A 27,639-nucleotide genomic window follows, 5' to 3' on the forward strand; every position below is an offset into this window, starting at 1 on the left:
GCGCACTGCACTGTGTGCCGGCGCACTTTTTCCATAGGCATGCTTCTAGTGGTGGGCACAAGAAGAACATGAGGGGCGTGAAAGCTCGGGGAACCCTTAACCAATTTTTTGTCCACCAGGCCACGGCAGAAGCAGATATGGTATGTAAACACTGGTTTGTTGTTTAAACCCTCTGGTTAAGGTTATTATGGGCATGTGCAGTGAATATCAGCGCTAGCACGAGGTGTCCCTTATTTATTTTTCAGGGAGTTGGCAACCCTAGGCAAACTTCAGTCAGGAGAACAACTGAGATTATTCATCCACAATACGAGGTTAGTCATTAATATACTGCAACAATATGGGAATAGAACAGATGTGAGAGAATTCAACATTAATGATTCAATGTTAGGAAGTGGAGGAAGCGCAGTTTTTGGCTTTCCCCATATTTAAAAAGTGCTTCATCTCTTTGCTATGACTGCCGCCTGCCATAATTTGCAGATGATAATGGTTGTAGCCGCTGCGATGCTTTCGACCAAAACAGCCGCAGCTTGATGACATCATCAACTTGCGCTGTCGCGATAGAGCGGTATAGTCAAAATCTCTATCGTTGGCCAAATTTATATCATCGTATATCGTTTATATCGCCCACCCCTACTATGTGTATAAGGTGTGTTTTTCTATGTCCTAACAAAAGGGGAGCTAAGGTGTCTTTTCACATGGTCTTACTGAGGTGATGCTAATTGAAACATGCATTCTTTTCTTTTTTGGCACGGGGGCTGGAAAAGCTTGAAAAGGGACCTTGAAAGTGCTTAAAAAGTGCTTGAATTTGACCCTGAAAAAGGCGTATGAACCCTGTAACTGTTAGATTTGATTTATTATTATTGAATATATTAGACAATTATAGAAATATATAATAGGAAACAGCAACAGGAAATATAAAAAAGTGCAGACCTGGTAAACATTTATTACTATTCAGGGCTCGCAAAATCGCTAGCCCGACGTCCCGGAGTTTGCAATATCTGCGGTCGGGCGACAAAAATCTATCTCAGCCTCGCCCGTCGGGCTATATGATAACCCGACAGAGATAGATAGGGTTGGGCGATATATCGAGTTTTTAAAAAATATCGATATATTTTTATACGAGATGTAACATGTGACAATATCCTTTATATCAATATAGTTGTGGAGCCATAAGTTTGTCGCTCTTTCGTCCACTTTTGTCTTTATGCAACTTTACTCGACCTCGCCTCTCTCCTTCACTGAACACAACTCCCCCTCCTCCCCCATCGCTTCACCTGCAGGCAACGACAAGATGAACACAGCAAATCTCCGTTAACGAGTTACTGCGCATCGCCCTGTGCGTGGGGCTGGACAGCGTCAACGTGTTAACGAGCTAACCATGCTAACGGATTTTAGGCTGCCTAAAATCCTTTCATTCTCTCAAAACTTGACAGCGCACCTTTTGTATGAATTCTGGTTGTGCTTGATCACCGCGAACCGATTTTATGTGGTACACAGCGCTCAGCAATCTGTCAAAAAATGTTTTAGTACGACTTTGGTGAGCTACGGAGCTGCACCGCTTGATGCATTGTCGGAGCATTACGGCTACCGAGGAGCCTCGCGTAGTAATACGTACTGTGCTTCAACGTAATATTACCGTATTGTGTGTGTATAAGGACCATAAATGGCACCTGTTAAGAGAAATGGTTACGAAATGGATTTCAATTATTTCAGGCGACTTCCAGGATAAAAGTGTTGAAGGACTGACTTACACTGTCTTTGTGTCTTTGTTTAGAAGCAGAGCGACACAGATGGATCCACTTCTCAACCCTGTCATCGCTGTGGTGGTGGGAAAGACTTTCGTTGTGACATCTGTGGAAAAACTTTCAGTTAGCAAGCCGGCCTAAAAATACATCAACGTAAACACACTGGAGACAAACTGAAATACTGCAAAGAATGTGGGAGAAGCTTCCCCACATCAGGTGACTTAAAACGACATGAACTCTTTCACAGTGGGGTCAAAAAGCACCTCTGTGATCAGTGTGGGTCATCTGCAGGTGACCTTAAAACACACAAACGAGTCCACACAGGAGAGAAACCATACAAGTGCAGACACTGTGACAAAAGCTTCTCACGTTCAGGTCATCGTAACGAGCATGAACGTACACACATGGAAGGAAACTACAGCTGTGAGCAGTGTGACAAGAGCTTCAGTAATCTCAGTTCATACTCTGCACACAAACGATCCCACGTTACTAATAAACTGTTTCACTGTTACCACTGTGCCAAAACATTCACTTCATCATCTGCTCTGTGCAAACATCAGCGCGATCACGCAGGGCTGAAATCTAGTGATGGGCAGATGAAGCTTCATGAAGCACTGAAGCTTTTCATCCAATTGGTTCACCCCAGCGCAAAGCATCTTGAAGCTTCATTTGCTCTAGTAGGACATCTACTGGACGTAAAAATATTAGTTGGCATGAATTTGAAGAGTGTGGCCTTTTGCACACAGCCTGTAAATGTCAACAACAAAAGGAGTGTGTAAAACATCTATATTGTAGTGATCCAGTATACTGTGTATATTTATACTGGCAGTATGGAAAATGATTATTTGGAAATGCTTAAAATGGAAATGATCATTTACTGTGAGGTGAGGTGTGGTTGGGGTGTGGACAGTGGTTGTGCTTTTGTAACGTTGAGGTATGGACAGCTACACACTGAGGCTTTGAGCCTCAGTCCTGCCCACATTTTATTCTGTAAAAACTAAATTTTCACTGCTTTTATGACCTTTTTAGTGGGGAGAACATAGCTAGGATTTAATGATTTAACAAATCTTTTAAATCCTTTGTCCTCCACAATGCTAAATGGCTGGGAGTCCTCAATCACCATGCTAACCAGGTCTTCATCTATTTGAGATTGTTCTCCTGAGGAAAGACAACAAAAACAAAGCACAAATATAAATATCACACACGTAACTTATTACAGTTGTATAATATTGTTATATCATTTAGTAACATTACAGCATGCTATATTATCATGGCATTTGATGGCTCACCTGGTCTTGCTCCACAGTCGGTGTTCCTCTTATTCTCATGCAAAGCTCTGTAGTGCCTAAGCATGGATGAGGTGTTGTTGTTATATCCCAGCTCCCTGGCACATAGTAAACACTTCACCTTGTACAAAAGTCAAGACAGCTTAACATAAATTGTATTGCACCATCAGTATTATGAAAATACATCTTCTGTAGAAATTTACATACCTTGTTGAGAGATATAAGATCAAAATGTTCCCACACAGGGGAGGACATCCTCCTCTTCTTAGCTGGCTCCATTCTCTCTTGTTATGCAACAACCTCTGGTGATTAATATAAAAAAACAAGATTACCTTTCATGTGTTTCTGTTTAAGCTCAAATTGATTTGATGGTTGGAGGTTTTCTCAGTGTTCATCAGTCACTCTTGACCTGGTGTTATCATATGGTTTATCTGTTTTATATTTGGAAATGTGGGATTCAGTGTTCTCTCATCACAAACCTGTTTCTCTTGTGCATGAGTTTAAAGCTCGCGCTCCACCCCGCCGCTGCTCTCTTCTCCTCCACTTTTATAAAGAAGATCCACCCGAACAGTCAGGCGTCAGTGTAGGAGAGCAGAGTGAAAGTGGAAGAAAGACAAATTGCAGGTTTCTTTTGAAATGTTAAAAGAATGTTTCTCAGATCATTGTGTTAAATTGTCATAATCGCCGTGTTCTTTAAGACTATCAGCTCTACTCTAAACAACCCTGAAAGCCTCTGCTGACACATGTCATCAGTTCCTTTCTTTCTTTGTAAACAAGGTCGAGTCTGTCAGGTCAGCAATAGTACTTCCTACAGATGACCCATCAGTGTTTATTCCATGACTGTAAACATGTTTCCATTTGTCACTTCAGTCTTTACTCTGAAATACAGGAAATGACATCATGGCTCAAAATCTTTGTCGTTCAAACAATTCTTTATTTAACATCATTTTAACTTCATTTAAGAACTTTAATAAAATACATTCAATAAAAACTTGAGAACAGGAAACTGATTTTAACTCCAACCACTGAAAAAAAAGGTAACAACTGAACACAAACAGAAGAAGAACAATTTATAAAGATTAACATTGAACTATAGGAACAGTTTGATTCACAGCCTCATTTGAACTTTAACTTAAACTTAAGGAGAGCCGACCTGAGCTCTGTGGAGCCTGATCTCCAGGGTTTTAAGTTGGACTCTGAAACCAGAGGATGTTTCTCTCTCTTCAGATTCACTCTGATCCTGTGATGGGAACGATTTCAGCCCTGCGTGATCGCGCTGATGTTTGCACAGAGCAGATGATGAAGTGAATGTTTTGGCACAGTGGTAACAGTGAAACAGTTTATTAGTAATGTGGGATCGTTTGTGTGCAGAGTATGAACTGAGATTACTGAAGCTCTTGTCACACTGCTCACAGCTGTAGTTTCCTTCCATGTGTGTACGTTCATGGTTGCTACGACTACCTGACTGTGAGAAGCTTTTGTCACAGTGTCTGCACTTGTATGGTTTCGCTCCTGTGTGGACTCGTTTGTGTCTTTTAAGGTGACCTGCAGTGGTGAAGGATGACCCACACTGATCACAGAGGTGCTTTTTGACCCCACTGTGAAAGAGTTCATGTTGTTTTAAGTCACTTGATGTGGGGAAGCTTCTCCCACATTCTTTGCAGTATTTCAGTTTGTCTCCAGTGTGTTTACGTTGATGTATTTTTAGGCCGGCTTGCAGACTGAAAGTTTTTCCACAGATGTCACAACGAAAGTCTTTCCCACCACCACAGCGATGACAGGGTTGAGAAGTGGATCCATCTGTGTCGCTCTGCTTCTAAACAAAGACACAAAGACAGTGTAAGTCAGTCCTTCAACACTTTTATCCTGAAAGTCGCCTGAAATAAAGAGCATCTCTGCAGACGTCCAATTACATTTTACTGTTTCAATTAACACACTCAGTTTACTGGGCTACAATAACTACAATACTACCACCATAATACTACAGCAATACTTATTTAATATTACAGTAACATCTGACTTACACTTAAGTACTACCATACTACTGTTTTTAGGGTACCCATGGTAAACTACTGTAACACTGCAATAATACTGATTTAATACTGCATTAATAACACTGTAATTGTGCAGTTATAACACTGAGCTGACCGGGATACAAGAAAAACACTATTACCCCCAATGACACTGCAATTATAACATTAAATGGGTATTTTAACACTAATGTTTAAAAGTACTAAAGCTATAAGGAAGCAATGATACTACAGCTACAATACTACAATACCATTACGTAGAGCAGGGCGATATGACCAAAAATATTTATCACAATATAGATTTGAAAATTGCGATAACTGAGGATTTAATTGACACTAGAGAGAATACTTTACAACTCCACAATTTTATTAGTGCAAAAAACCCCATCAATGTATTTTCACTTAAACAAGCAGCTGTTTTTTACATTAAAGTTATATAAAAATGTAACAGTGCAAATTCCTCGCTGACAGTTTAACCAAAAGGCATTTCCAGTGGAAATTGGCCGACATATCCTCAGCATAACCATGTAAAATATCCACAAAACTTTAAAAGAGCTTATACACACACAATACGGTAATATTATGTTGAAGCACCGTACGTATCACTCCGCGAGGCTCCTGCCTATGACAGCCGTAATGCTCCGACAATCAGTGTTGCTAACTTAGCGACTTTGTTGCTATATTTAGCGAGTTTTCAGACCCCCTTAGCGACTTTTTTTCCTAAAACGCGACTAGCAACAAATCTGGCAACTTTTTCTGGCGTTATTAGAGACTTATTTATGACAACTTTTTAACGTGAAAGCGCGTATCGCTCTTACTCTCAATGAGCAGCGGGTGCTGCGGTGGGCACCTCGCCCGTGCAAAAGCGTTCACAGGCGGAGGATAGTCCTCCCCCAGCTGGTATCAGGGCAGGGCTCCCGCACTGACTGTCAGTCAGTTCTTCTTTTACTGTTATGTTGTTTTGTGGACCACAAAGTTTAAAACTACTTATGAACACACAAAAACACAAAGTAACTCCACCAGAGTGCCTGTTTCGGGTCACTTTTGCCGTCCAAGCCAAGGACGGATAAAGGGTTGGAATTGTGACATTAAAAAAACAATAATTGCTAGAAGAAATTTAATTTGTAGTTCTAAATAAATTCTAAATGCATTTAAGACGTTTTTTACTGACTTTATGTCTCTTCCACAATGTTATTTCTCTCTCCAACAGCGTAGGTTAGAATTACATTAGCATGACCAATTATGCAAATTAGGCGATGACATCATTTAGCGACTTCTAGCGACAACCAATAGCGATTTTCCTTACTGAGGAGTTGGCAACACTGCTGACAATCCATCAAGTGGTGCGGGTTCGTAGCTTAGCAAAGTCGTACTAAAACATTTGACAGATTTTCGAGCGCCGTGTACCACATAAAATTGTTTCGAAGTCAGTAAACACAAACCAGAATCCAAACATAAGGCACACGGGATTATAAGGGGCACTGTCGATTTTCAGAAAAATCAAAGGTTTGATTTTAAGTGTGCTGTATTTACCAAAAAAAACGGTAATAACGACGGTCTGCTGGCATGCTCTACCAAAAATAGTGCTTTGTTGTGTATCTGACGGACGAAAGCTAAACCAGTTCCACACCACTGTCGTTGCAGCATTTTTACAAACCAATTCTGGTTCATCCGTTTCATTCAACGATTCGCTTTCGCCCTTGTCATTCTCCGTCGCCGCCGTGCCTTTTTCGCCATGTGCGTATGAAAACAAAGGCACTGTTGCATGCGCGTTTTACCCATATTCTATCGCGATATTTCATTTTCTTGTCGTTGCCCAACATTATACCGGTATTACAGTGAACGGTATGATATGGCCCAGCCCTACCATTACGTAACGATACAACTTTGTTAACCATAAGAGAAGATTACTGAATGGTTTGGTTTTGTACTTAATTTGTTTTATTTTATTCCATTTACACCTGACAGAGGAATGAGGCCATTTATGCAGAAATAATAACACCATGATATACCACGAAGGTGCCTGAAGATTAAATAACAGCAACATTGCAATTTTCAGCATTTTTAGTTTTTCATGATCGTGTAAACGAAACTTATAACTGAAATGAAAACCTGAATAATGGCTCAGAGCTACTCTTCGGTGCAGTAGAAGTGCTAACATGCTAACACCATTTAATGAGCACACTTGTTCCAAACAGTCAGACTGAACTTACAAGATAAAAATAAAAATACAAACCTCACAGTAACTGCACTTGTAGAGTCTCTTTCTGGTGTGGATCTGTTGGTGTTGTCTCAGGTACTGTGGAGTTTTAAAAGTCTTCTCACACAGGTCACATTGATAAGGTCTCTCCTCAGTGTGGGTAAACATGTGGCGTTGTAAGTGTGCGTCTGTTGTAAAGTATTTACCACACTGATCACACCAGTACACATCTTCTCCGGAGTGAATGCGTAGGTGTATATTTCGGCTCCATAGCCGGCTGAAAGTTTTTCCACAGATGTCACAGCTGTATGCCTTAACTCCAGAGTGGGTAACTAGATGAGTCTGTAAACTGCTACTGTGAGCAAAAGCTTTACCACACTGATCACAGCTGTAAGCTTTAACTCCACTGTGGACGACTTGGTGTGTTTTCAGGGCATTCTTCCAGGCAAACGACTTTCCACACAAGTCACAGCTGAACGGTCTCTCTCCAGTGTGGATGAGCTGATGTTGTTTTAGTTTAGACTTCAAAGTAAAATCCTTCCCACACTCGTCACAGGTGTTTTTTTTCTCTCTCTTTCTTCTGTGAGGTTTGTCGGCCTCCTGAGAGCGCTGACTTCTCGGTCCACGTTGGTCCTGCAGTGACAGAGATACAAACAGAGGCAGTGAGTGAAATGCAGTCATTGAACAAACTGAAGCTTCAAACTCCCTCCATTAACACTAGTTTTAAACCTGAAGGTGGAGTGTGGCACCAAACACCTTAAAGGTCTCTTATCCCCACCTACTGGTAGTAGTAACACATTACATCCAACCTGGTGTTAAAGATAATTAATCATTGTTCAAACACTCTAAAATCATGCCCATCCCTCCTGCTTGTACACAAATATTAATGCTAACACACTCAGAATAGTAATAAATGTTTACCAGGTCTGTACTTTTTTATATTTCCTGTTTGTTTCCTATTATATATTTCTATAATTGTCTAATTTATTCGATAATAATAAATCAAATGTAACAGTTACTAGCTTGGTTCAGTGAAGGATGATGTCAGAGTCTGACTGTAACCTGACGTTTTTTTTACTTTTACTCGCTACATTAAAAAAAAAAAATCTGTATTTTCTACTCCTTACATTTTCAACACAGGCTTGTTACTTTTGGTTTAAGTCATTTGAGGGGAGTTATTTCATCACTGCGGGCTTCAAAGATCAAATTGATTTGAGCCTAAACAGTAACACATGAAATCCAATCCTGCATCATACACCAGGCTGTGTGGTAAAGTCCTATAAATGGAGCATGTAACGATCACTGTAACACAAACCGTAAATCTTATCTGAGTTTAAAGGTTTAAATCACCGTCAATTTCATCCTTCTATGATTCAGAGTTTGGTGACATCCTTATCATACAGAGTTCCGTTGGCTGAGTTGGGAAAAAGTTCTCAATAGTTTTTGAGCTCAGCAAGGAAATCTGTCAGTTCATGGTGTGAGATTATTATATTATCTTATGCCACGTTATACCCCTAATTAAAGATAGTGAAATTATTACGTAGTTTTAGTTTGCATTATTCTCCTGACTTCGAAGAAGGTGACAACTATTACAGTTATTAAACTGATTTGTATTACATTAGACTGCTGATTTATTGTGAATGAGTGATATTGTTTTAGATTAGATTAGATAGAACTTTATTAATCCCTCGGGTGGGTTCCTCTGGGAAATTCGATTTCCAAAAAAGCACAGCACCGACAGAAGTTACAGAGTTACAGAATATTATATATATACACACACACACACACACACACACACACACACACACACACACATATATATAAATACAGAGACAATATAAATAAAATATACGAAGGGGATAAATAGAATAAATAGGAACAAAAAATAAAAATACAAGTGAATTGCACATTTCAAATATTGAGGTCTATTGCACTGTTGACTATTTACAAAAGTATTGCACAAAAGGTATTGCACAGTGAAGTGAAGAGGCACTACAGCTTAGTTGTTCCCCCCTCCTTTGTCCTCCTGTTTCCCCTCCCTCTCCCCTCCAGAGAGGAGTTAAACAGTCTGATGGCGTGTGGGACAAAGGAGTTTTTAAGTCTGTTAGTTCTTGTCTTTGGGAGAAGCAACCTGTCACTGAACAGACTCTTCTGGTTGTTAATGTCCGTGTGCAGAGGATGCTCAGCATTGTTCATAATGTCCATCAGTTTCTTTAATGTCCTTTTCTCTGCCACTGTCACCAGAGTGTCCATTTATGATGCATTATACTGCTGAAAATACTGTTTTCAGAGAGTCATGGCCTTATTTGTCTGATTAGAAGAGAACAGAGCATACTGGAGAGGTTTTCTGCCCCATCTCATCAGGAGGAGATAAAACAGGGAGCCAAGGCCGTCACTTAGGCGCCGTAAGAGAGAAAGAATGTGAATGTTTAGGTTTTATGACTAGGTGGAGGGGGGCTGAAGCTATAAGAATGTGAGAAACGCTCAGACACTTCGAGATCAGGCGGACACCCTCCCGCGCTCATCTCCCCTCCGGATGGTTTATGCTCAAAAGTGTTGAATTGTATGGAATAAAAGATTGTTGATTGAGCATTTATACACCGAGTATTGTCCTTCCTTCAGCCCAAAGATCAAAAGAATTGGGAGATTTAACAATGGACATGACATGTATGATGCAGTGAAGGCATTTCAAGTGAAGCTGTCACAAATGCACCAGTGCAACCTGTCTCACTTTCCCTGTTGCCAAGTAATGTTGAACCAAGTCGGCGCACTTTGCTGATAAACTGAGCGCACTGAGTTCGCGGCGCTTTGGTGACTGTGAAGCACAAAAAGAGAATTTCAAGCTTCTTTTTTACGTGGAAACTGCACCTGTGCAGATTCAGATGGAGCTGCAGTGTAATGGTACACTCAAGGCAAAGTACGACACTGAATGGCCTGCACAGTTTATTAGTTCCATTCCTGCAGCAATGCCCCAGCTCCGTCTACATGCAGCTCCAACCTTGTGTATGTTTTCATTTATTTTTTCTGGGGTTTTTTGCAGCATGTTCATATTTCTAACTTGCATAATTTTGACAGGATATATTTTTATGAAGATCAAAACATTTAAAGTTAAAGTTGATTTTTTAAGTTTATTTATTCTGGAATAAAATTCCTGTCTGTTTTTATTCATATTTCTATTTAAAAACATGGTTTTAGTGTGTTCAATAAATGTTTATCTTGTTTGGCCCGCGACCTAAAGTGTGTCTTGAGTTTTGCTCCCTGTGCAGTTGAGTTTGACACCCCTGGTGTAGAGGATGGAAATCAGCCAGGACAACTCATGAAACATCTGCAGACATCTGGTTGAATTCAGTTGTGTACATCCACAGAGAGCAGCAGGTCAGCTGATCACAGCCTGTACATTAAGAACATCGATTGGAGCTCTCAACAGAAATGATTGTGAGCTGTGACTCTTTTCCCCACACTGAGCCACTACAGCTGATTTTAGGGTTGAATCCTGCTGAATCCCACTTTAACCTCCTCCCTGCCCATTTTCCTCTTTAGAGGCAAAGTCACCCTCTACAATGTAGGCATTGTATTATTACATGAATATTACATTACATTAATATAGCACAAGGTTCAGTTAGTTTTGCATAAAATATATATCAGTACTTCATCTTTTACCCCTTTAAGACCTACCATAGAACCAAGTTTGTCAGAGCTTATGTTTATATTTTTACTAGAGATGGCACGATACCACTTTTTTATGTCCGATACCGATACCATAAATTTGGATATCTGCCGATATCGATATGAATCCGATATAGTGTTTTTTAATCAACAGAACTGTTTTTTTTAAAATATCTTGCTGCTTTTGTATAAGTTCATACTCAAGTTAAAAAACAAAACACTAAAGCTATTCTGTTATACCTGTATGCAAAAAATACACAGCACCCAAATATTTCATAGTTCACTAATAGTGATCAATCTAATACACTTAATCCTACTCCATCCTCCCTATTCTGGTATTTTAAAGAGTAAGTAACCTAAATAATAGGGCTCTAAAACTCTAAAAAAAAAAAATAGATAGGGAATCACCCACCCTCCACCTCATGATGCTTAATCAACATAATCAACTTTAATTTGATGCAGTGTGAAAAAAGATTCACAGAAATCAATTATTTTTCAAGAATAATTAAATAGATTCAACATCTTTCTTCAACAGAACTGCAGACTGCACAGATGGTGCCTTCCCAAAGGAAAAGTACTATAGCTTACTAGGGTATATTAGGCTTAATAATTACTATATACAGTCATGGACTTCTATGCATTTTACATCAGATTAAAACTTTGGGTGTAAGATTCAGATAATTATTTAATAAAAGCTAGACATTTTAAATGAGAATAAGAAAGAAAAGTATGTCTTGGTGCCCACCTTTTCCCTGTTAAGGACGCCTCTGTCAGTGCGCCCCAGGGCAGCTGTGGCTACAATGTAGCTTGCTATCGTCAGTGTGTGAATGGGTGAATGACTGAATGTAGTGTAAAGCGCTTTGGGGTCCTTAAGGACTAGAAAAGCGCTATACAAATGCAGGCCATTTACCATTTACCATTTTTAATGCCCTATCGGCCCCCCTGGCTAAACTTTGCTAGATCCGCCCCCGCACAGTTACCAGCCGTCAGCTAGAAAAGGATCCTGGTGTAGAAAGTAATATTAAATAAATTCTAACAACAGCTTATCAAGGTTAAACGTGCTGCTGTTGTTCAGCTGCTGGTTTCCTCTTTCTGGCGCAAAGTGGGCAATAAACAAACAAGAGAGACGGACTCGCGACAGAAAAGCCGATCAGCTGATCATTAATCAGTTTCATGACTGAAGTAGCAGCAGGAGAGGGAGGGGGAGAGAAGAGGCAGTCGCTCCATATATGTTCCATCGTGGGAATGCTTTACAAACATTCAGGGATGAACTTACACACTTGCAAAACGGAGCATTCCTGCTCCAATAGGCCTTAAAGGGTTAATGGAGTATTTCTTAACACTAGTATCTGTCACCTTCTTTGTCGAACTCATTGTTTTCTCTGCAGTGGCTGAGCTGAGTCCACGTAGCTTAAATGTTCCCCTGCTGCTCCGTCAGACTCTTCTCCTCCTGCTGATCAGCTGGGACACAAAACAGAACTTTGTTAGGCTCCACACTGCACTGAAGAGTCAAAGTGTCTCATATGTTCATCTGAGAGCACAAACAACAAATTTTAGCTCTCCTTGGTGGGCAACTTGTTTAAAACATACAAAGGTTTGAGCACCGATACCAAATTCAGCAGTATGGCACACCAGTACCAGGAGAGCAATTCCTCTTTAAAAAAGGCCCTGGCAAAGAACGAAAACAGAACAATCAATGGATTACAATGGAGAGTACAGTGTTTACCAACCACTGTGCCGCAGCATATATACGTGTGCCGTGAGAAATGATCAGGTGTGCCGTAGTGCCACTGCACTACTTTCAAGCATTCTGCAACCTGTTCTCTAATGTGTGCCTTCCTCCTCCTTGTATATACTCCTCTTATATGTTATTTATTCTTACTGTCTTACTATTTATATTGTTTTCCATGCACAGTTGGTGTGGAGCACCCACAATTTAGTTGAATATGTACAAAGACAATAAAAGACTATTCTATTCTATTTTAAAAACTCTGCAGTACTTTTAAAACACAGATCCCCTCTTAGGGTTCGAGGCTGTATTTGTTTTAAAAATGAATCTCTGGTATCTCTGGCCTATCATTATTATTTTGCTAACAGTTAATCAGGCTCATTTACTGAATACTGATCAGAATTTATCAAATTATCTTTGAAATGATTCTAACAACAGGCCTCTCAGAGTGAGGCCAGTTTTTACAATCACATGCCCTGTGGGCTGACACAACTTTGCTGATAAGACAAAGGCAGGTGTGTTTTAGCCAGGAATACATTTATTTTTACCTTTCTTTTAAATTGATTTCATTATAGCACTTTTACCGCCAACATATTTGGATTTTTTGGCGCTGGAAGTGACCTTATATTGATGATGGCTGGCGTTAGCTAGCTAGCTAGCTAGCTTGGATAGCACGCTGCATTCAAAAACTATGCAGGTGCCACACAGTGACAGAGATGCTAACTAGCGCTTAGTAACAGACTAATAAAATAATAGAAACTCTGATTACACTTAGCTAATTTAAAAGCTTTCTTCTAATAATAACACTGTTTTCTTCTCTGTGTTTCATTAGCATTTGTTAATATTTTCTTGTAAATTAGTTTGTAGCAGCTTGACTTGATGTAGAGGCTTTTTCTTTCAACTGGTTCACAAATAACTGACAACAGAGACCGAGGAGAGCAACAGAAAACTTCACTCAGGAGCTAAATTCAAGATTGACTGAACTCAGGTCAAAGTTACCTTAGTGCTTCATTTTAGATGAGGAAGAAAAATAAACTAAAACACAAACGCAATAAAGCGGGAACTCCGCGGCTTCTTCTTCTTTTGGGGTTTTTCTTTGGCGGTTAGAGCTTTAAGGTGCATTACCGCCACCTGCTGGACTAGATGGTTCTTAAACGAAACTAGAGATTTAAAAGTAATTTAACAAACAATAAAAACAAAGTCAAAATGTGTCAGTGTGTTATATTCATGAACATAAACATCAGATGGCTTCAGCTTACCCTTACTCCCATTTATTTAAGAGGTTTTGCTCTCTGCAGGGCGCCACAGTAAGTAAGTATGTGTAGTTTTGCCTGATTTAATAAAGGTTACACTGACTCACTTCTCTATCAGCAGATCCAAGTGTAGCCATAATTTCCCAGGAGGGTACTTGGGTTTGGAGTCTCAGCACAGTTTTCAGATTTAATTAATGGGCTTGAGTACAGCCTGATAATTACAGGCATTCAAACTGCCTGTAATTCTATGGCATTCTGTCTCTATGAAGACATTAGATCTTACATATTTCTTGGTTAAAACCACATTCAACTACTTAACAATAAGCCTGCAGCTGCAATGTGGAGGCAACTAAGAGTTTTGATAAATTTTCCAAAAATCTCATCCAATTAATTCTCCTTTACAGATTGTATAACTTTCACTTTTTACAATAAGAATTCTCCAACAAATGTTTAGAAGAAAATGATTTTTCTTTCATTTGTTTTTATACTAACTGAAACCACAAAGTTCCAGTTTCACACCCCAAACTAACCAACTGTAATGATTATTTTCATCAGCACAATAGTTTTCAGTTTTCAATTTCACATTGGTCTATATTCCCCACATCCTGTCATGTCCTTATCCTTGTTAGGAATCAGAGAAATGAATATAATCAATTCATTAATTGAATTCCACGCTTGTGTTCATCCACAGCAGCTGGACAATAAAGTTTATTGTGACCCTGATACTGCAGCAGAAAAGACTTTTCTGCTCCAACTTTCTGCGAGCAAACGCTCAACTTCTCCCAGCGTGTTGAGCTAATGATTAGTTGGTGTTTTTCTCCAAACACTCTTCTCTCAATGTGTTCACAATAAACTGAGGAGAGCAGCAGAAGACCTCATTCAGGAGCTAAACTCAAGATTAACTGAACTCACATTAAAGTTTGCTCGGTGCTTACCTTTAGATGAGCCCACAAACCACGAGACACTCTACTGTGGCAACACCACCAGTTTATAAAGAAAAAGAGACGACAGAGAAAAGTTGTTTTGAATGACTAGCCTGTGTGTGATCGTGCATGGCCTGGGTCCTGTGGGACATGGTCATGGAGGCAGGTGTTCTTGGGCGCCTGGGACAGGCTCGTACAAAGGGATGGTCGGCCACTAGTGGAGTCAGCTGCCCCTGGCCTGTGGTTCTCCGTGATTCTCAGCCTTCGTCTGGGGGAGCCCCATCTGGGCTCCTGGGGGCCATTATTGCAGCTTCCCGCCCTCATCATCAAATACAATTGTGACAAAGACACACACTCATACTCTCTCTCTCTAACAGACAGGCCACAAGATGCTTGATGATTTATGTATCTGTGGATTTATCTCACATGTGCAGCGGTTGTCGATACATTGAGTTTTTCTATTTGTAAAACATATTCGGAAAAAATAAATCAAGAAACACAGTGAGACGTAGACTGTGACAACACGAGCTTGACACGGTGTCTCATATTTTGACTGTGAGTATAGAGGATTGTAGCTCAAGTTAACATGGAAAGATAAGAGGTCTAAAGTCTCTAAAACTTTTGGACGTTCAGTCTCTGACAGAAGGTTTGGAGACAAAGTGTCATGGTCCTGGGTCGTTGACCCAGCGTTTTGTGTTTTGTGATTATTTCCCTCTGTTCTAGTTATTCTGTGTCCTCCCCCCTTGTGTCCGGTTCGGGTTCTAGATTTCCTGTTTTGTTCTGAAAGTCTGTGTCTGTTGTCATTGTGTTCAGCTTGTGTCCTCCAGTCATCATGTGTATTCAGATCAGCTGTTCTTCCCTCCTGTGTGCGATTACCTGATTACCTTGTGTGTGTGTATATATAGTGGGTGTCGGTCTGTGTTCGTTGTCGGCTCGTCTGCGTTCTATGGTGTTCCTGTCTCTGCGGCTCTCTGCCCCGCACCCCTTTTGTATGGTCCCAGGTTTGTCACTTAGTTTCTCCCAGTTTAGGTTTCCGTTTGTAATTACTCATGCTTCATTGCCTGTTTTTGCCACTACCACCCTGTAAATAAACGTCACTCGTATCATCAGTTTGCTGCATTTTGGGTCCTCCTTTTCCTCCACACCACACGGCTCCCTCCGCCAGCCGTGACACAAAGTTAGTTTTGAATTTGTGAAACAAATATTTTATTTACAGTTTCTCATACACAAGGCAGATAATATTCTTCATGTACATTATTTTTTACAAATACTGGAAGTACAACAAACTGAAACAAAACACATTTTCATGAATTCATCTCTTAATGTTTTATACAAAACTTCTGAATGTGTTCTCTCTGATTTCCCAGTATGTGTTTTGGATCGACTAAAATGTATTTACAATAGCCAGAGTCGACTGAATCCAAATATTTCTTAAATCCAAATTCACCCCCCATTTACTGGAAGAGATCAGGGTAATTTGAATTCTCCAACCTTATAAACCTTTTCTCGAATTTCAAATCTAGTTTGTAAATTTGCCGGTAAAAGTTTAGTAAAAGCTTTATACAAAACCAGATCCTGGAATTTAAGTAACTTTGCCTGAAGAAAGAATTTGTGAGTATGATCTAGATAACCAGCCTTGTGAATAATACGCAGTGCTCGTTTCTGTACTGTGACTAATGGATTAGTTGTATTTTTATATGTATTTCCCCACAATTCCACACAATATGTAAGATATGGAAGAACCAGGGTACAGTACAGAGTACGAAGTGCTTACCCTTACTCCCATTTATTTAAGAGGTTTTGCTCTCTGCAGGGCGCCACAGTAAGTAAGTATGTGTAGTGCTTTATCAAGGAATTGTTTCACTTTGTTCAAAACTGCGAGGCTTCTGGAAATTTTGGTTTTTATGTGTCTGACGTTGTCACGGTCTGGCTGGCAGACCGTGGGGATGTGGGGAAAGGAGGACCCAAAACGCAGACTCTGCGATGCAAACAGTGCTCTTTATTCACAGTGAAAAGGCTGTAAATACAATAACTCCCCGTTGCTCCCTCGAACCCCGTGTGCGTGCTTCCCTCCGATATCTGTGCTCGTGCTCCCCGCTGTTGTGTTTCCGCACCCCCGTGCGTGCTGCCTCTCCGGACCACTCCTCCTGTAGGGAAACCAGAGACGCAGCCGTCAACACTAACCCTCGGCGGGCATATACGCACAGCACAGACCTAAGCTAACACACACTGACTTGGTAAGATAACTCAATGATCCCGCGTCGGTGGGAGCTCCAAGACTCTCCTAAGTAGCTCCCCCGACGAGCCCTGATCAGCGGCAGGTGTGTGGCTTCGGGTGTGGCCAGTCCCTCCGCAGGGCCACACCCCTCAGGCCTGCAGGTGGCCGAGCTCCATCCTCCAGGCACACCCGCAGACATACACACCCATACCCATCGAGAGCAAGCAGAAACAGGAGCCTGCAGTGCTCCGGGCTCCACCTCCTGCAATTTCATAACCATTTAATTTATACATTTAAAAGCTGAATTTAATTTCTACATTAAGAAACAAAGCATGCTACGTTTGTGCTGATTTGAACAGCCAGCAGGCCACAGCCAGCAGACCCAGCCAGGCTCCACCATCAGCCAGCAGGCCACAGCCAGGCTCCACCATCAGCCAGCAGGCCACAGCCAGCAGACCCAGCCAGGCTCCACCATCAGCCAGCAGGCCACAGCCAGGCTCCACCATCAGCCAGTAGGCCACAGCCAGGCTCCACCATCAGCCAGCAGGCCACATCCAGCAGACCCAGCCAGGCTCCACCATCAGCCAGCAGGCCACAGCCAGGCTCCACCATCAGCCAGCAGGCCTAGCCAGGCGCCATCATCAGAAATTCCGCTTCCGGGTCCCTCGTGGTGGCCGCCTCGTGCTCTCGCTTCAGTATGCCACCCAAGAAAGGCCCAACACCAGAGGAGGTTGAGGACATTAAAACCTCCCTCGGAGCGCTGTGCGGAGACGTGGCCGCAGTCAGGGCACAGCAGGAGCTGCTTCTGGGGCTTCTGGAGGAGGTAAAACAGCTACGCCTCCAAAATGGCGAGAAGGACAGACGGATCATGGATCTCGAGCGGCGGGTGGATGAGCTGGAGCAGTACACCCGTACGAACGACGTGGTCATCAGCGGTATTAAAATCAAGCCGCGCTCGTACGCGCGCGCGGTGGCCGGGAACGTCGGGGAGCCCAGCGACGAGGAGACCCGCTCGGTAGAGCAACAGGTGGCGTCCTTCCTCCAAAGCAAGGGGATAGAGATGGACCTGGAGCACATAGAAGCATGTCACTCACTGCCCAGGAGGAGTGACAGACTGCCGGCCATCATTATGAGATTTGTCAATCGGAAGAACAAGGTCGCACTGCTGAAACAAGGACGCAAACTGAAAGGCACGGACGTTTTCATTAATGAGCATCTGACACGAAAAAACGCAGACATCGCGAGGAAGGCAAGGCAACTGAAGAAGAACAGTAAAATACAACATACATGGGTAACAAACTGTAAGATTTTCATTAAGCTAAACGGGACACCAGAAGAGGCAAAAGTACTGATAGTGAGGAACATGGAGGATCTGGACAAGTATAACTGACACCAATGTATCAATTACACCAGGAAATGACATGGACACGTTGAAATTAGTTCTTCAACAGAAAGTAATTGATCTAGATTGTGAATATAAGGAGCATAATATAATAGATCCAGAAATAGATTCTGAAAGTAACTTTCTCTCTTCTTTTGTTAAAAATTGTAATTATTTCACTCAGGAACAATATGAAAAAGAAATTAACCTAGACGGGAAGCTCTCATTAATTCACTTTAACAGCAGAAGTATGTACTCTAATTTTGATTTCATTAAGGACTATTTGCAACAATTTTCTCGCCCCTTTAGTGTTATAGCCATCACTGAAACTTGGTTCAATGTCGATAAAGGAATAGATTTTTGTTTGAATGGATATGATTTAAAATACATGAATAGATTAAATAAGGCGGGCGGCGGGGTTGCTATATATGTTCATAACTCTATAAAATATAATGTTGTAACAACTATGTCTATGGCTATTGATGGAATTTTGGAATGTTTGACTATTGAGATTATGAATGAAAAAAAGAGAAATGTTATAATAAGTTGTATATATCGGACACCCAGTTCAAGTATTGACACTTTTAATGAATGGATAGAAAAAACATTTGCTTCGGTGAACCAAAAATTACTATTTATCTGTGGTGATTTTAACATTGATTTGCTAAATCCAACAAGGTTAAAAGCCATTGATGACTTTACTGACACGATGTACAGCTTATCACTATATCCAACAATAACAAAGCCAAGCAGAATAACTTCACATAGCGCCACTATTATTGACAACATTTTTACTAATGTCATGGATTTCCAAATTAATAGTGGTCTGCTTGTCTGTGATATAACTGACCACTTACCAGTTTTTACTTTGTGTGACTGTGATTTAAAAAAAATAGATACCAAGATCATGATAGCAAAGCGAACAATAAATGAAGAAGCAATTCATGCCTTCAATTTCGATTTAGCACAACAAGATTGGAGTTCGGTGTATGAAGAGTCAGATGTGGACAAGGCTTATGATAATTTTCTAGATATTTTTACTATGTGGTACAATAAACATTGTCCTGTAAACGAACACATGACAAAGAAAAAAAAGATAAAAAGTCCTTGGCTCACAAAAGGAATTATTAATGCTTGCAAAAAGAAAAACAATCTGTATAAACAGTTTATCAAAGTAAAAACAAAAGAAGTGGAACAAAGATATAAAGCATATAGAAATAAATTGACTGATATTATAAGAACGAGCAAACAACTTTATTATAGAAGAAGATAAAAACAATATAAAAGGAACTTGGGATGTGTTAAACAACTTAATTAAACAAGGATCTTCTGGAACATCATATCCTGAATATTTTACTGATGCAAATGGTGAAAATCACAACATGAGTAATATTGTCGATGGGTTCAATAAATTCTTCATAAATGTTGGCCCTGAACTAGCAGCGGACATCCCGTGTCATAAAAATGAAAATATCAGTAATATAAAATCAAATCCCTTTTCACTGTTCCTCTCAGCTACAAATGAGCAAGAAGTAATAAATATCACATTAAAATGTAAAAGTAAGTCTTCAATGGATTATCATGACATAAATATGTCTGTAGTTAAACAGGTTATTCTGAATATTGCTAGTCCCTTAACATATATCTGTAATTTATCATTTCAGTCCGGTTGTTTTCCAAAAAAAATGAAAATTGCGAAAGTAATACCACTATATAAAAGTAATGACAAACACAGTTTTACCAATTATAGGCCTATTTCTCTACTGCCTCAATTCTCAAAAATTCTAGAAAAACTTTTTAATTCAAGATTAGAAAAATTCCTTGAAAAACATCAAATAATAAATGTTGGTCAGTATGGTTTCAGAACGCAAAGAACCACTTCAATGGCGATAATTGAGGCAGTAGAAGAAATTACTGATACACTGGATAAAAATAAATATGCAGTTGGTATTTTTGTTGACCTCAAAAAGGCCTTTGACACAATCAATCACTCAATTTTACTGGATAAATTGGAAAGATATGGTATTCGAGGGAAAGCTGGTAACTGGTTAAAAAGTTACCTAACAGGTCGGGAACAATATGTTAGCATAGGGCATTACCATTCAGAGAAACTTGGTATTACATGTGGTGTTCCCCAAGGGTCAGTGTTGGGACCAAAACTTTTCAATGTATACATAAATGATATTTTTGATGTTTCTCAAGTACTTAAACTCATACTGTTCGCAGATGACACCAACATATTTTTCAGTAGCGATGATTATACTGATCTTGTAATGACTGTAAACAGGGAGCTAAAATTAATAAAAAAATGGATGGACATAAATAAATTATCATTAAATATAAATAAAACTAAAGCAATGTTTTTTGGTAATTTAAAATATAATGTAGAATTACCAATTATCATTGAAGGTGTACCAATTGATAATGTGAGTGAAAACAAATTTTTGGGAGTTATAATTGATAACAAAATTTCATGGAAACCCCACGTCAGACACATAAAAACCAAAATTTCCAGAAGCCTCGCAGTTTTGAACAAAGTGAAACAATTCCTTGATAAAGATGCACTTCGTACTCTGTACTGTACCCTGGTTCTTCCATATCTTACATATTGTGTGGAAGTGTGGGGAAATACATATAAAAATACAACTAATCCATTAGTCACAGTATAGAAACGAGCACTGCGTATTATTCACAAGGGTGGTTATCTAGATCATACTCACAAATTCTTTCTTCAGGCAAAGTTACTTAAATTCCAGGATCTGGTTAATTACAATACATCCATAATTTTGTATAAAGCTTTTACTAAACTTTTACCGGCAAATTTACAAACTAGATTTGAAATTCGAGAAAAGGTTTATAATGTGAGAGGCTTTGGAGAATTCAAATTACCCAGAACTCGAACAACCCGTAAAGGCTTTTGTGTGTCTGTATGTGGTGTGAAAATCTGGAACAGTCTGAGTTTACAATTGAAACAATGCAAAAATAATCATAGATTTAAATTTCTCTACAAACAGTTGGTCTGGTCACAGTATACTCAATGATGGGTTTTAGTGTGCTCTGTAATGTCTGTCCTCTTACCATTGCTGGTATGGATTCCAAAATAAAAAATAAAAAATAAAGTGTGCGTATGTATGTACATATATGTACTTGTGTGTGTAGATATATATGTATGTATATGTATGTGTGTCTGTTACTTGTAGTTATTACTGCCTGTTACCTGTGGTAATGCAATTTATAATTTATATATTCTGTATTCAGTTATGAAGGCTCTAATTGTTGGTTGCGAGCTGCCGCTTAGATGCTTGTATCTGCCCGGGGCTGTTGATGGGTCTGTATGCAATGATGGGCTTGGCTGCGGGAAGTTTATTGTTTTTTTTTGTTGATGAGTGAGTATAGGGGTGGGATTTAATAAGTTTTCTTCGTCCCACTCCTTTTTCAGGCAAGTTTTGTTTTTTGTTTTTCAGGACCCTGACAGACGTGGGGTTTCCATGAAATTTTATTATCAATTACGACTCCCAAAAATTTGTTTTCACTCACATTATCAATTGGTACACCTTCAATGATAATTGGTAATTCTATATTATATTTTAAATTACCAAAAACATTGCTTTAGTTTTATTTATATTTAATGATAATTTATTTATGTCCATCCATTTTTTAAATTAATTTTAGCTCCCTGTTTACGGTCATTACAAGATCAGTATAATCATCGCTACTGAAAAATATGTTGGTGTCATCTGCGAACAGTATGAGTTTAAGTACTTGAGAAACATCAAAAATATCATTTATGTATACATTGAAAAGTTTTGGTCCCAACACTGACCCTTGGGGAACACCACATGTAATACCAAGTTTCTCTGAATGGTAATGCCCTATGCTAACATATTGTTCCCGACCCGTTAGGTAACTTTTTAACCAGTTACCAGCTTTCCCTCAAATACCATATCTTTCCAATTTATCCAATAAAATTGATAAATTGGTAATAATAACTAACTGAGGAAATAAAAGTAAAACCTTTCAAAGTGCTGCAGAGAAAGAAAAGATTTCACTCTTGTCAGTCACCTTAAATGATAAAAACTGGACTTCACCACAGGCTCTAACTTGGCTGTCCAATTTAAAATCACTGTCCAACTTAAAACCAAGGTCAGTAATAACAGGTTTAAGATAAACTTCCAGGGGTCCCAAATCAACAGAGGAGAACTCACAAGGACCACTAGTTCAAAACACCAACACCTCTGTTTTCTTATCATTAGAATTTAAGAAGTTTAAAGCCAACCAAGCTTTAATGTCATTTAGACATGTCAAGAGAGGTTTTATGGAGATGCCATCCTTCTGCTTTAGTGGCAAATACATTTAACAGTCATCAGTGGAACAATGAAAAGAGATCCCATGCCTTTTAAGGATGAAACCCAAAGGCAATATATACAGTAAAAAGAGCCCTAAACTTGACCCCTGTGGGACGCCACATGACAGAGAAGCAGACGATGATTTGGAACCGAGAAGCTGACAGAGAAAGGTCTGTTTGCCAAATAAGACTAAACCAATTACGTGCAGTGCCACCAATAACCACTAGATCATTTAATCGAGATATTAGAATTTTGTCGTCTATTGTGTCAAAGGCAGCAGTCAGGTCAAGCAAGACCAGAACAACGTGGTTACCAGAATAAAGACCTTTAAGAATGCAGATTCTGTGCTATAAAGGGTTTTAAATCCTGATTGAAAAACCTCAAGGATGCCATTACATCTATAAAATATTTCAGTTGACACAAAACAATTTTCTCTAACACTTGGAAAGAAAATGCAGCTTGGAAATCGGTCTATAATTAGCTAAAACTGTGTGATCAAGGCCAGGTTTCCTAAGCAGTGGCTGCACTTCTGCATATTTGAAAATTGCAGGAACCACACCAGAGGACAGACTGCTGTTAATAATGTCAAGGACAGACTGCCCTATACTAGGAAAGATTTCTTTTAAAAATTGTGGAGGGAAAGGATCCTTGGGGGAACCTGCGGGGTTAATATGACACCCCGCATCCTGTGAAATGGAGAGAATCACCAACTCAAACTGAGTGAAATCAGCAGTGCAAGGGACAGAGACAGAGGGGTCAGAGTCAGGAGCTGTGATAAGAGGCCTGGTGCTGCCGACCTTTTCAATAAAAGGTGATCATCATGTCTGGCGATTATACCTCAGCAGAGACTTTGTTTGGTGAATGACACAGATCAGAAATAACAGAAACAGAAACAAACTTGGGAGTGACAGACGAGCAACCACGCACACCAGCGCCATCTTGTTACCAGTCAGGTTTGTTTCTCTGCAGCTTTACATGCAAAAGGGCAAAAAGGTTGACAGGTTTAGAGTTGTGCACCGCTTTATGGTTATGTGTGGTTGTGAGAGTAGCAGTGACATTAAAGACAAGTGTCTTGCAGGTGACAGAAATGTCATCTTAGTCTGCAGCAGTAAAACATCTACCTCGTGTGGAACTAACAGTGTCAAAGGGTGAATAAAACTATTTCCCCTGGAACATTGTACAGCTTGAGCCGCTGCATACTGACCTCACACGCGGAGGCAAAATACAAGCAACTGGATCGAATCTTTTAGGATAAAAATAGACTCCAAAAAATAGAGTGCTTGAAATGTACAAATGTACAAAATATTGTGTTCTAGAATGCCTGTAAACAGGCATTCAAGCCTTTGGCTTTTGTTACTGTTACAGGAGGGGTAAATCTGGGATGTCCTTTGGGAACATGGTGGGGTTTCCTTATCCTCACACTCTCTCCTGGTAGAAAAGAAGGTTTCCGTGCGTGACGCCTACCATCAGTGTAACGTTGCATTTTCAACTGATATTTCTGAACTGAGTGACATGCAACGTCATCCAGTGGAGACACAGCAGGAGGCAAAGGGAGTACATCCAGTATAGTACGCATCTTCCTGCCATACAGGAGTTCATAGGGAGAGAGGGAAGTAGTTGCATGCGGTGTTGCACAGTAAACTTGAAGCCAATCCAGCACAGTTGCCTTCGATGGTTTCGACTGCTGGATTGATGTCTGGATACAGGTGCGGAGGGCACGATGAAACCGTTCGATTGCTCCGTTTGCAGCTGGGTAGTAGACAGATGTTCTGCTGTGGGAGATGCCTCTATTCTGGGGGAATGAGGTGAACATTACAGAGGTGAACTGTGCATCATTGTCAGTTATGATGTTCTCTGGGTTGCCATGATGACTAAAGACAGATGAGAGGAACTGAATGACATCATCAGTAGTAGCATAAGGTGAAAAGGCAAGCTCAGGCCATTTGGAGTAGTAGTCAGTCAATGTTATGACGTATCTACAAGCAGGTATTGCAGTATCAAAAGGCCCAACAATGTCAAGACCAAGTTTTTTCCACGGTCCATCAGGCAGTGGGACGGGTTGGAGAAGAGCAGGATTAGTATGTGCAGTTTTGTCATTGGACTGGCAAAGGAGGCATGAGGTTATGGCAGACTGAACTTGTGAGTCCATTTTTGGCCACCAGTAGAGATCTCTTAATCTTTGTTTTGTGCGCACAATGGTGACTTTCATGTGCCAGTGCAATCAGTTTAGGTCTCACTGAAAGTGGTGCAATGAGCCTCGAGCCTCTGAGAACATAATCACTTAGGGTTGAGAGTTCATTACGGATTTTGTAGTAAGGTGCAAGCGTGACTTCAAGTGCTTTGATTGAGGCAGGCCAGCCACTTTGTATTTGTGAACGCAAAGCAACCAGTTCAGGGCAAGTTGAACAGGCAGAGTCAAAGTCCGCAACTGGAAGTGAGGACATGGCAGCAGAAACTTGGGCTACCATTTCATGATCTGAATCTGATGTGGAATGGGAAGAAACGGGCAGGGGCAGGCGAGAGAGACAGTCAGCTGTATAGTTCTGAGAACCTGGGCGGCAAATAACATCATAGTCAAAACACAGGAGGCGGGCAGACCAGCGGGCGATGCGCATGCCAACCCTATTAAACCCTTTGGTGCTCAGCAGCGTTGTCAGAGCTTGGTGGTCTGTCCGCAGAGTGAAACGTCGGCCCCACAAATACGTTCTCCATTTCTCTGCAGCCCACACACAAGCATAAGCTTCTTTTTCAACAGTTGAGTACTTTTGTTCTGTTGCAGACAGTGTGCGGGAAGCAAACGCCACAGGTTTTTCTGTGCCATCAGGTTGCACTTGAGCAAATACAGCACCAAGCCCATAGTCACTTGCATCAGTAGAGATCACAACACGCAAGGCAGGGTCAAACAGTGCCAGTGCAGGACTATTCACCAGGAGTTTTTTTACTTCTTCAAAGCTCGCTTGTGCACCTGAAGTCCATGTGAAAGTGTTCTTGTCGTTAGCACAGGCACACATAGGGGCTACAACAGTTGCAAAGTTTGGCAAAACTTGGAGTACCATGACACCAAGTCCAAGAAGGATCTCAAACTGAGGGAACTGAGGAGGATTAAAGGGGCAGCACAGCAGCGTTTTGGAAAATAGTGTAAAGGCTTTTCAGGAAGCTTTTAGGACGCTGTGAAAATACTGAATTTGAATAGTGGAGGCTAGAAGTAGTGAATGTATCCTTCCTCTCTATCATTAGATGGAGAGAGTGTACAAAGGCCGGCATAGTGGGTCTGTGGCCACTCTTGCTTGCACTTTTGCGTGTCCGTCAGCCAGCTGTGGAGAAGAGCAAAGTTTTTACATGCAAAGAGCTGTAGTGAAAAGCAGTGTTCCAAACAATGAAATGTGTCCACTCTTTGTGCTTTTCATGCAGTAATGTTTGATGTTTGAAGCTATTTCTGCTGTTGTCCCATTCCCGGTGAAATCCGCTGTCCCTCCAATCCCGATCCCAGTCCTCTTGCAAAGCAATCAGCATTTGTCAGACGCATCAGTCATTGGCGGTACTCAGACAGGATCCTGGACGACTACACGGGGGCATGTCTGGGGTGGCTAAAAGACCAATTGAAGGATGCCATGTTTACTGAATATGTGCCTAATTTTGTCAGGACATAGCTGGGTCCATTGCTTCTGCGTGCTCTATTTTTACAAGCAAAGGCCTGGCACCTTCTCAGGCGATCTCCATGCCGTGGCTTCTTCTCAAATCATCGTCTGGACTGCCGCAAAACAGCTGACCGTTGTCGACAGGATTCGAACCTGTGCGGGGAGACCCCAAAGGATTTCTAATCCATCGCCTTGCCCGCTCGACCACAACAACTACATTTGGCTGTGGAGCTACATACTTGAAAGACATACGTCTTCCAAGTCCTACGCCACACGTCTTTCAAGTAGGACGTGCACAACAACGGCCACGCTGGATTGTAAATGCGGTAGCTGCATGACTTTGGTGCGAAAGCTTGTGGTTTTGCAGTTCCGTGAGATCGGTGCAGCACAGCTGCGGTTGAAGCTAGCTGGTGTTAAGGTTCAAAAATTGAGGAAGGATACAAGAGGTGATCGAAGAATAACCACACTGATCCGGCCGGGTGAAGTCAAACGATGATTTTAATACACGCGTGGGAAGAACACTCTGTACACAGACAGCAAGTGGTCTTCAACTTAATTAAAGCATACACAGATTTTTATAGCATCAGGGTTTGATTTACTGACGCCCCTTCATGCGTCACAGACAGGATATATACACACGTCAAATCAAAACCACAACGACTTTTAACACAGAACATCATCTTCTATTTTCATGGCTGGCCCTTCCTGTCTACCTTTCAGTTCTTGTCTTGTTCCTCTTTCATGCCGAGACAACAAGAAACGGTTCCTCTTTTACCGAGACACTGATTTGTAGAGTAATTTGAACTCAAGAGTTCTACGGAGTGTCGCTGCTAATGCCGACAGCTAATGGCGCTCGCAGCCCCTTCATAAACACCGTCCAAACGGACTGTAGATAGTTACTAACGTTAGCAAGCTGTAGATTCATGCGGCTGTGGATGTTAAATGCACAGTTAACGTTTCGGCGCATTTCTAAGCGAGGCAGAAGACTCTCTTATATAAAGTTCAAGCTTCCTCTTGACTCGCGCGTTTTGTGGGGGCCGGTTGTTGCTGAAAGTAAATCATCGGGGTGTCCCAAATTATAGTTCTCTGCCGCTGCGTTCAGGTGCTTTTGCCCGGGCTTCCGAATCAGTGTAAAAGGAATCAAACCTAAACTAGTTCGCTGCGCGTGTTCTTGAGATCTCCCCCCTTTTTTTTTTTTTTTTTTTTTGGGGGGGGGGCTTGTTT

General features: G+C 40.8%; 2 protein-coding genes and 1 non-coding gene across 4 annotated transcripts in view; 1 reads left to right on the forward strand and 2 right to left on the reverse strand.

Annotated features, from left to right (window-relative positions):
• Positions 1–27,639, forward strand: part of LOC113028755 (leukocyte elastase inhibitor-like) — a 373,460-nt gene that overhangs the window by 143,158 nt on the left and 202,663 nt on the right. The window lies entirely within an intron of this gene.
• LOC145419399 (uncharacterized) lies at positions 3,339–13,790 on the reverse strand. Of its 2 annotated transcripts, XM_080306408.1 has the most exons (4): positions 13,656–13,790; positions 12,284–12,388; positions 7,298–7,894; positions 3,339–4,847 (listed from the first exon to the last, which is right to left on the reverse strand). In XM_080306408.1, the coding sequence occupies exons 2-4, from the start codon at positions 12,299–12,301 to the stop codon at positions 4,170–4,172; spliced, it is 1,293 nt and encodes a 430-aa protein (XP_080162534.1). In that variant the 5' UTR covers positions 12,302–12,388; positions 13,656–13,790; the 3' UTR covers positions 3,339–4,169. The 2 variants fall into 2 exon arrangements, with proteins under 2 accessions (XP_080162534.1, XP_080162533.1); XM_080306407.1 differs by lacking the exon at positions 13,656–13,790 and having other exon boundaries at positions 12,284–12,666.
• Positions 26,548–26,629, reverse strand: trnas-aga (transfer RNA serine (anticodon AGA)). Its single transcript has one exon. It is a non-coding gene; the product is annotated as a tRNA-Ser (tRNA).

This window comes from Astatotilapia calliptera, chromosome 9, assembly GCF_964374335.1.
Source record: "Astatotilapia calliptera chromosome 9, fAstCal68.1, whole genome shotgun sequence".
Lineage (NCBI taxonomy): Eukaryota > Metazoa > Chordata > Actinopteri > Cichliformes > Cichlidae > Astatotilapia > Astatotilapia calliptera.